Below are 10836 nucleotides of genomic sequence, written 5' to 3'. Positions count from 1 at the left end.
CTGAATGTCCCTCTGCATTTATGCTTAAGAGGCATTTAGCTCCAATTACCTTACTTATTTAATTACTTATCGTATGTCCGCACTGCACTGGAATTACAGCTCTTTGCATTCCTCCAGCAAGGGAGGATAACAAGCGCTCAGCAGTCCTTGGACACCTGCCCATGTTGGTGAAGCTTAAAGGGCTGTTCTAGCACGTCTGAGCCCTTTCTGTGCTGGCCTTGTAGTGCTCTCAGAGCAGCAGAAAGGCGTTGAGGCTGCACTTTATTTTGGATGAAGTTGGTTAGTTGGTTTAGAAACACAGCTTTAAGTGGATAGTTTATGTGAGGTATGTGGAAGGTGACAGTGAATTCTTCATTACATTTATCTTATCAAAGACCTTTTCAATGTAAAAGGAGATAATAAGTAAAAGGGGAAGCCATAAACAAGAACAGACAGACACACACCTGGTAGACAAGGGATAATGGAGACAATTTAAGGGATAATGGAGACAATTTCAAAGACCAAAAGTCTCCAGTTTGTAATTGATGGGCCATTAAGAAACTCCAGGCATGGCTTTGGGAATGGACACCTGGATTTTGTAACCGATAAGATGGGAGGAAAAAGAGGAACTTGAGGATTTGGGATATTGTGATGGGATGTTTGTGTGCTTGTGACTGTAGAGTGTGTCGTGTGTGTGCCTTCACTAGTGAACTTCAGTCTTAACCAGCTGAAGAGCAGGATGGAGACTTGGCTGTCTGTCTGTACTTGGCTGTCTGTACTGTTTTATGCGAATCCTATACATAGGTGCTGTTGAAGGCAGCACCTTGTCTGTGGCAGTCCGTGTAGCTGTGTCCATTGGCCTGGGACAGAGATCCCAGGCTCTCCACACTGGGGTCCAGTGGCTAGGCAGGAGGAATTCATGGGCCTACAGCAGCTGGAGGCAGCGGATTCTTATAATACCCCTTAACAGTTTGTTACAACCTGAATACTGAAGAAACTCACTGTTTCTTTAGGATAGAGGCTGGTTTACTCCAGTATCCACCACAGTCTGGCAGATTCTGCCAAGTCTGCTTGGGAACAGTCAAAGAGATGTCTTTGACTGAGGTGACCAAGGAGGTGACCGAGAAGGGCAGTTTGGATTCAGACAAATTGAAAACAATAGCTGTCCTTGCATGAACTCTTAGGCCACTGTAAAAATACAGTATGTGTTACCATATACTTCCTCCACTGATGTTTAAGCCAATCCTTTTCACTTCACAGCTGGTGCAGGCCCAGAATATAAAAAGTGAGTTTTATACGCACCTGCCAAGCATTTTCCCAGCACAGTCTGCAGCTCTGTGATGTTCTGTAATCGAGTCAAAACTTTACCCTTCATCTCAGCGTCCTGTTGCTGGCAGAAGGCGTTTACAACCTAGAGATACAAACCAAACTCATTAACTTGAAGGAGATTTGTACCCACCTCTACTACTTTTTCTTTTCTGAATAGCACCCTCAAGTCCTGAATAAGCACACGACACAGCACAAGTGGCCTGTGGGATCAGATCCAGACTGCATGAACAAAGCTCTTCAGAAGCCCATGAGAACACGGACATAATTGGTACAATCCTAAGAAATGCAATAGAGCAACACCTACAGATCACATATTAACTGAAGCAGAGGAATTAGCAGAGAGCACATAGTCAGGTTCTGTGCTGCTTGTGGCTCTGAAGACCCCTTGGCATTTCCTAGGTCTGCCAGGAAAGAGGCAGTCCTGGGAGAAGAGCAGGAACAGGGACAACTGGGGATGTGGAATTGCACCAACTCTGACATAGCTTGTGTTATCAGAATAACCCCATCAGGGAACATTCCCATTGACCATCGATGTTAGCAAATAGGTGGTCCAAATCTGCTTGAAGGCACTGCATTTCACCCTTCTGTAAGCTCACAGAGTTATACAACAAAGCAGACAATCACAACTGAGTTTGCAAGGGACCCGTGGAAGCCTCTAGTCCAACACCCCGCTCAAAGCGGCATCAACTAAAGAGGTTGGTTAGAGCTTTTCCTAGTGGAGCACTGAGCATCTCCAAGAAAGGCAATCCCACAGCTTCTCTGGAAGTGAAGCACAACCTTTCTGTTAGGTAACAGAAGACCAGAGTAGAAGACTGCAATATGCCCTCCCCTCTGGCTGCTCCTGTACAGGCTGAACAACCTCTGCTCTCCCAGCCTCCCCTCATACACGATGTGCTCCAGCCCCTCATCAGCCAGGTGGCCTCTGCTGGACTCACTCCAGAATGGCAGTGGGAGCCCCAGACTGGACACAGTACTGCAGGCAGGGCCTCGTACATGCCAATCAGAAGGCAACAATCCATGCCCTTGACCAGCTGGTGACTCCCCTGCTCTCCAGCATGGTGAGACTGGCCTTTCTTTCTGATGCACCCTTCATAGTTTAGACACACATTAACTCATAGTTTAGACATACATTAACTCATAGTTTAAACATATATTTGGGGTTTGCAGCATCCTCCCTGCAACAGCAAAACTGATTTTCATACACGAAAATGCGCCAGAGTGAACAAACTGCAGCTGAGTAGCAGGTGGAAAACTCACATCGGGAAGGCAGTCCTTACAGCCTGCTAGCAACAGGAGAAAGGATAAATGATAATGAAGAGAAGAACACGGAGATATCACCAAGACCTTGCTGGAGAAGGTTTTCAAGAAGCAAGACTCTTCTTCAACGACAATTGCACCCCTGAAGCCTAAGGTTAGTGTTTGTAAGTGCTGCTCATCAGTGCCACTCCAGAATGTGCAGACAAGGCTCTACTCACCTCACGAAACCAGTTGAGAGCATAGAACAGGAGTGAGCACAGAAATTCCCGTTCCTGCTTGGATAGAGAGTCCAGCTTCCCTTCAACCTCCAGGTCAGTCAGGTACAGGGGGCAACCTGGCACACAGCAGGAAGAGAACATGTTGGACTGTGTTTGCTACCCATCTGTTGGTCTTTGCATGGACAAAATCTTTTACCAAAGCCTGTATCAATTCCAGTGGCTATCTGGACTAAGCCTCGTAAGCCACCCAGACAAATCAATTGTTTCCCCTGCCTCCCTTCCACTTTGTGAGCAACAGAGCATCTCAGCCTCCTTCACAAACTGCACAATTCTTCCCACAACTGCAGGAAGTCTTCGCAGACCTGGAACAGGAACAAGTCAGACAGACAGACTCTATAAAAGGTCCATTTTCCATACCTAATAAGGCATCGATCTCCTCCAGGCTTCCACTGTTTTGCTCTTCAGTGTAGAGTCTCAGCAATCGAAAACAGGGTGACAGACATATTGGTGACACTACCCTGGGATAAAAAAAAAAAAAGAAATGGAGTGGGTCTTATGTTTTTATATACCTCCAGAATGCCCATCACTTTTCTATTATGCCCTATGTCCTCCCTATGCCAACTTGCCTATGCCTTCTATTTTGCTTCTCACAAGTCCCAGCAACAAAGAGCAGAAATGCACCATAAGGTTAAAAAAAAAACATTAAAAAAATTGGTGATCACCAGTTTTCTGGAAAAGAACATAAGGGCAGAAAAATGGCTGTAAAGAACAAAAATGGGGGGAGATTTGTTTCTGGTAGAAATAAACATTGAATAATTCAGAAGGAACTATAAGAAATTGAGCAAAGCACATCTGTGAGCAGTGGAGAAACCTCCTGAATGATTTGTAGCATGCCACTGCTCACATTTGAGTGAGGAAAATTAACATTTTTCCATAGATGCATGTAAAGTAGTTATATTTTCTTTTATTTTAAAGTGAACACGTCTTTTAAGCACAACTAAAATCTCAACAAAATCTTATGACAATATATTACACAGGATATGAAGGTGCCAGTTAAAAAAAAAAAAAGCCCTTTATTACTTAATTTTGATGCCCTACTGTTTAATTAGACTTTTTTTTATTTTTTTTTACATGTTCCATTTCCTGTTCCATTCTCCAAAGACAAAGCCCTTATTTCTCAGTCCGATTTCACTTGTGGCTGCATGTTTGTGGTTTTGCTCTGGAGCACAGTCTATGTTGTCCAAGTACAACTGAAGGTGAGAATAATCATGTACTGTTGATGTACACTAAATCCTTAGTGACTCTCTATTTGAAAATCATTATTCAAAATATGAATTTTGCTACCTCAAAGCTGCCTCTCCATCTCAATATGGCATTCAATATCACCGTAACACGAGAAGAAAGAGATGCTTTTCTCATATGACAGATGCAGCATGACTTTCCCAAGATCACCTGAACAGCCTAAGCCACAACAGACTGCCAGTTCCCAATCAGCTTACACCTCTAGACCTATCTGAATATGTCTAACAGCAAGAGAAGGAAAAGAACACAGGAAACCAGAAAATTCTCACCAGCTCCTTGTCAGGCACTTTGGCAGGCAGGGCTGATAGCAGTGAAGTGCACCAAATGAAAACAATTCCTTTACCTCTGCAGTCATCCCACAATTAAGCGTCAAAGTACCTTTTACTTTGGTTACTCATTCCATCAGTGACCCTGCCAAGCTCACTCTGCGACACCAATGGTAAGAGGTTAATAGCAATTGCTCCCTGACTTTCATCTTCATCCAAATTATACAAGGACTTCACTGGGAACAAGAACGACCTGCAATGAAAGAGAAAAGTTTGTTGACAAACTCAGTTCTCAGCAACAGAAACATTAGAAATACTTTGCCTGTGATTAGCATACCCATCCACTGTAGGGCTGAGATCCACCACAAAGTCACTGGGAAAGTCCTCCACCAAACTCCTCCCAAATTTGTCCTATAAATAAATGAAAAAAACCTGCTCAGCCAAGGGGCTCAGTGAAGAAAGTTTCAACAGCAGCAGTGGAAAACGTAGAAGATAAGGCCAAGCAAAAAGTACCCTGGAACAGTCCCAGCATTGAAGCCCACTGCCTGCAAGGAGAGCCAAGGCCTGCCTTTAGAGACAAAGCCAGGAAACATTGCTAAGCATGCACAACAATTTCTTCCCTGCTCTTTGAACGTGGGCTTGTCTACAGGTTCCACAGTGCTGCAGAGAGGCAGAGCAGCTGGCTGGAGGAGGAATGCAGCCATGGGAAGTTCTCTGTCCTAAGAGCCCAAGATCAGAATGAAATAGCTATAAAGTGCTGGCAAAGTTCTATTTCACACAATGTCCCCCACATACTTCCTGGGTTTACCTTGTTAAAAACAATTAAGGAAGAAGTAATAAATGTGACAGTCTGGACAAACAGGCAATGAAAAGACCCCAATAAAATCCGCACAAAAGTTGTGCAAAGAACTTTAGCTTGTTTTTGCATTTCAGTCTTGCAAGGAAAAACAATAAACCCTCCTGTCCTTTGCTTTTCCTCCCTGGAGCACTCAGCTGGACCTCAGCAGACTGGCATTTCTAGCCCCAGGCACAAAGCGGTTTAGAGTGACTGCCAGTGTTTCACATCTCCCTGGTCACCTTCCCTTGTTCTAACACACGATTCCTCCTCTCCTCTCTGTAACCAGCAGATGCAAAGAGCACTTGTGCCACAGAGTGATCTATTCCAACAGCCTTCAATGCTCTCCTGGGCCCCAAGATGGTTTGCTACCCTCCTGGCAGGCACAGCACACATGCAAAAAAGAGCCCCCAGCAAGAAGAAAGAGCTGTCCAGTGGCCTGCAGAAACATCTTCCTATCACCATAAATACTGTTTATTTATTTATTACCATAAATGACTGTGGCTATTCCAAGTCCTTAGGCATCGGATAGCCTTAATCGTCTGACCAGAAGCCAATTTCAATACTAAGTTTAAAGTTCTTTCAGATTCTACTTTTCTCTATGAATCTTAAAAGCATGCTCTGAAATGTCATTTAATTTCCTTTAAATGGCTTCCCAGTTGTGATATAAAAGTTCACATAAAGGAAGCTGTTAAAACACAATGAGGAATCTTCCACAATCAAAAAAAGCTGAGAGAACTGAAAGAGGATTTTGTATCTGATCAATCTCTAACAGGAACCTTAAGCATGCCTAGAACAAAAAAGAGTTCTCAAACTGGAGTGAAATCCTCAAATCAACTCTGTCCTGCCAATGACTGAAAAACATTGTGTTTCTAAAGAATTCATTGAAGTGATTAAGTTCAATCTACTCTGCAACGTACCAGGAGCTGCAAGTCCAAATTCCCCTTCTGCTTCTCAATCAGAGTAGCGAGTTCATCATAGTACAGAGCCAAGACCTCTGGTGTTTGCTCACAGCAGAAGCCCACAAGGTCCAGCAAGGTAGAAAGCTGTAAGGAGAGAGAGAGCAGCCTGAAGAAATTGGTAAGGTAAATGGATCCAACTCAAGCTTTTACCTTGAGTCCCTTTTACATTAATTTACTCTGAAGCATATCCAAAGCTTCATCTCTAGGGTAACAGCCCATGGTGACTTGTCTTGCAAAGACCCAATTTTAGGGAGGAACGTGGGTCTTTTAAGGTCCTGGCCCTGCTCCACCATGAAATAACACAAGAGTCTGCCCAGGACCACCCTTAAATAAAATGCCATCCTAGAAGATCCTTCAACAGGAATTAAGGAAAAAGGCCAAGGCTAGGCCAGCCCTGTAAAGCAGAAGTACTTTCTCAAGATGGCCTGAAAGGCACTGCTGCCAAGCTGAGAGGAAGGCAAAAGCTGCCTTTGGCTCACTGAAGCCGAGATTGTCCTGTTTCTTTCCTTTGTGTTTGAAATAACATCTGGATAGAAAACTTTCACTAGATGGCTGCTCATCCTGGACTAGCAGCGGGCAAGACCAGTGGGTGCTATCTTAATAAAGACCTTTGTTTCTCCAAAACAAGTTTTAAGAGATTCTTGGCTCTGCATTCAATGTAGGAGAATCCCAGGCTCAGTAAAGGTGAATCCCAGACACATATTACTTCAATTAAGACTGTGTTTCCAGTCACACCTCCTTGCTGATCATATCCTCCCTCTCTCCCACACTTCCCCGTTCTTGGTACTCACTTGCTCATCGCGCTCACTGTTCAGCTCTGGTCTCTCCAATGAACTACCATCTCCTTCATTTCTGAAAAGAATTGATAACCTTGCTTTTGTTGCATGACACTCAAAATGTGGCAAACCCATCACACACACAAGGTTCTCTCTCCAGAAATTGGAGAATTACGCATAAAAAAGATGTTCTTTGGAACACTATTAGGAAAAGACTTGCTGCTGTTTGGGACCTTCAGGACAAGACTCAATATCTTCTTCATAGATATGCTTTTTCTAACCTGTTGCAACCTACACCTTCTAGTCATCCCCTCTTCTGAAAGCCACGGGTCCTCACCTTACCACAAGCCTAATATCTGTAGTTGTACATTAGGACAATTACTTAAAATTCCTGCTATTTACTTGCAGGGTTCAGAAAGGTACCTTTTCCTCTGATAATTTGGCTTTCAAGTCTGTCTCCTTCAATCTTTTTCTGAGGAAATCAGACAGGATGCCAGCAAGGTACACAACGGTCCAATGTGATGCAAAGATATTTCTCAAGTGCCAGCAGACAGATTTTCCCCATGCATTTGGGTCAGACTTGAGTGGGAAGGAATTTCTCTACAGGTCAAACAAACAGATCCCCTGGGGATTTACTCCTTTTTCTGAGGCACAGAACATGTTCCACCTGCTGGGATCATTTGTATGCATTTTATGCAGCAAACTCCCTGCCACCAAAGGTGTCTTGATGCACTGATGACCCCACAGGTTCTTCTGGGTGTTTTCCCCCTCTAATACTTATTTTAGAATTTTCTAAATCTTCTCTTGAAATAACTATATTATCATACCCTGCTGAGACTTGAACCAGCGCCTTTAAATTAGCGAGTCTGATGTCAGTACTATAGGAACAACCATAGTGAAGTTCACTGACTCAGGGCCTGGAACTAAGATGGCCTTTTCTCTTCATGTAATGAACAGTAAAAGCATTTTATTAAGAAGCGCAAAATCAGCATGCTAAATGCTTCCCAACATCAGTCAAATCTTTATTTTCCAAATGCTTTACTCTTTGCCACAGGTTCTATCAGGAGTTTGCCTGGTTTACAAATGCTGTTTATAAATAATTTATGCAGTACATTGGAAATTGTCATGCCAATACCCAGCACAGCAGTAACAATCATTCCCCTTACTTCTTTTTTAGATCTCCCTGGACTCAAACATGGAGCACATTAGGTTATTCAGCCTAGTGTCAGAAGCTGATCTGCAATCAGTCCACCACAACATTCAAATCTTTTTCCAAGCAATAGGTCCTGCTGGTGCTGGTCAAGGCATCCATGAAAAGGCATTAACCAGAAACCAGGGATGCCTTTGAGGTTAGCAGCAGATGAGCAGGATTGAATGGGCTGTAACACCAAACACTGTAGTCTGCAGGAAAGAGTTTTAAGTTCCTGGATTTGAGCAAGATGTGCATGAGCTCAAAGGCAATGCCCCCTTTTCTTGTTCCGCTCCAGGTTTGGTCTGAACTGAAAGCATGTTAAATTCAGCTTTACCATACTCTCTCTCACCTTTTTAATGCCACACTGCCTATCATGGTAACAGCACCGATAATGCCCATTTGTTTGTGGTTGGGAACTGTGCTGGAGAGCCATTTCCTGATCACCATGTGCATATCATCCTGAAAGGAAAGAAACAGACCATGTCACCACAGAGGTACTTGTGTGCATCACTCACAACTCTACTGGCATCTTCACTTAACGTCGTTTCCAAAGGCTGCAGGGGGATGGTTTATTGGGATTACAGCTTTGCAAAAGGAACGCACTTTCTGTGAATTTCTTTATTACAAAAATACTGGTCACAACTCTAGGTAAGGCTGCAAACAGTACTAAAAGTGACTCACTTTGACTTTGCTCTAGTTACTACACAGAACATGTAGTTGGTCCAGGTTTTATCTATAATTAATAGAATAATATATTAAAAAAGTAGCAGATGGTCTTGGAGCCCTTCATACACAAACGGCAGCTTCAGAGCTGCCCTCCAAAACAGTGTCAACTCCAGAAGGCTGAGGGATGGAGCAGTTTTTGCTGAAGGTCCAGAGCTGTAGGTAACAGCATACCAGACACATGGGATTAAGACATTTCTCATGCTTCATCCCTTGTCCCTGGGGTGTGAGCAAGCACAATTGTAGAGGCTTCTTTGCAGCAGGTCTCAGTGCAGCATGCTCTATTTCAACAGCTGCGTCAAGCAGCTGATTGGCTGCGCTTTCCCAAAATGGACACAAACAGTTTTGAAGAATTCTGAAAGTCTGGACCACTAGTGAGAGACTAAGAGGTCTTCTGACACTGAAAGCATGAAGCATACATAGAAGTATGATGCTTCAGGAAAGCTGGGAGACCGGTCTTCTGGATGAGAAGTCTAATACTTGCTGAAGAGATCGAAGGCAAAGCACAGAGGAGTGTGTAGCAAATCAGCCACAGGAATCCAAGCTGCACCTGCACTGCTGGCAGAGGAATGCTAATCAAGAAAGCCGTCATCTTGAGCGAGGAGGATGGAACAGCTGACTAGAGGCTAAAATAGGGCAGTCGACAAGAGGTCCAGAATAGAGTCTCTGACAAAGGGATGTGTTCTGCCTGATCCCTTAAACTGACAAACTGTAGGTGAAAAAAGACAGAAACCTTAGCTAAGCAGACAGTCATGGATGGGAGAGGGCTGCCAAGTGGGTCCTGACCAAAGCTAAGGGACAGCTCAGCTTCCTGATATCTAAAAGTAGTTCTCAGGAATTAACTGATTTCAAAGCAGGGATGGAACAATGAATGCACTAAGCAGAAAATCTTAGCCAGTTAGCAACAGTCCTATTGCTAGATTAAGCAGCACTCACTGCAGAAGAGCAGCATCCCTGTTATGAGGAGCAGCATTCTCAGAGAGCATGTGTGAGAACTCAGAAGCAGCTTCATAAAAGCAGCAAAGATCTTGCAGGCCACTGAAAAACATTATGGAATCAAAACAGCCCCGGTTGCATTGATTCTTATTAACTCTCCCTACTGGTCCTGCAAAGGAGGAGGTTGGCCCATACAGAGATCCTGAGGGATTGAGAGCTGCATGAAAGCACAAGTTCTAACCAGAGAGGGGTCTTGAGATGGAGGAGATGAAGGCTTGAATTATGCTATGCAAACTACCAGTGCCAACAAGATCAAACTGGTAGCAGAGAAAAGGGCAGTACGTGGTTATGCCATCTTTTCTTGACCTTCACTAGGCAAGATGCCTCTGGAATGACCTGTGTGGTGCAAGGACAAATGCCTAATCTGACAGTAGAGATTCTCATGTCCAAGAGGCATCAGTTTTAGAAGTACAGTTAAGAGAAGGCAAAGAGGAATTTGGTTCCCAGGATACTGATTTCTTTGGTGATCTGCCCCTGGAGTCTTTGGTATCACTGAAGACAGAGTCAAACTGCCACCCTTGGACCCCCACAGTCACAAACTCTCAGCTCAGAATAAATTCTAGAGCTTACACTCCTCCCTTTCTTTTTGCAATTTATGAGGGTGACAGGCAGAACGCTTCTTCCCGACAGCTAGTCCTTCTGGGCTGCAAAGTCACTTTATGTATTGCCAAAGCAATTTTCACAAGTCGCACGTAAGAAAGAAAGACAGACTTGGGACTGTGGGGGGGAAATTACGGAGGAAAGTAGTTCAGAAAGGAGCTAAACCTACCATACAACTGGAAATTTTGGCAGAGAAGAGCTCCATCTTAACAGGGTGAGTGGGAAGAAATGACTGCAGACATGCTGTTTTACATGCCACAGACCAATCAGGAAGGGATGAAGAGCAATTTTCCTTCAGAGTCTCAAGCTAGCATGTGCAAACACACCCACAACTAGAAACTATGCAGACTCAAAGACAGACAAATAATTTCTACAAATGGGAAGATTTTAAATCCAGACAT

General features: G+C 43.8%; 1 protein-coding gene across 1 annotated transcript in view; it reads right to left on the bottom strand.

Moving 5' to 3' along the window:
• FANCD2 (Fanconi anemia, complementation group D2) overlaps positions 1-10836 on the bottom strand; it is a gene marked incomplete at its 3' end in the record, with an annotated part of 53377 nt that overhangs the window by 22748 nt on the left and 19793 nt on the right. Inside the window, exons 18-25 of the mRNA XM_009881106.1 lie at positions 8466-8575; positions 6940-7000; positions 6107-6232; positions 4689-4762; positions 4464-4604; positions 3201-3301; positions 2784-2899; positions 1282-1390 (exon numbers count right to left, since the gene is read on the bottom strand). Of these exons, the coding sequence (XP_009879408.1) occupies positions 1282-1390; positions 2784-2899; positions 3201-3301; positions 4464-4604; positions 4689-4762; positions 6107-6232; positions 6940-7000; positions 8466-8575 (838 nt within the window). The remainder of the gene's footprint in view (positions 1-1281; positions 1391-2783; positions 2900-3200; positions 3302-4463; positions 4605-4688; positions 4763-6106; positions 6233-6939; positions 7001-8465; positions 8576-10836) is intronic.

Source organism: Charadrius vociferus, unplaced genomic scaffold (genome assembly GCF_000708025.1).
Source record: "Charadrius vociferus isolate BGI_N301 unplaced genomic scaffold, ASM70802v2 scaffold223, whole genome shotgun sequence".
Classification (NCBI taxonomy): Eukaryota; Metazoa; Chordata; class Aves; order Charadriiformes; family Charadriidae; genus Charadrius; species Charadrius vociferus.
The sequence above is the reverse complement of the archived record's forward strand: the minus strand, read 5'-3'. Positions and strand labels throughout refer to the sequence as shown.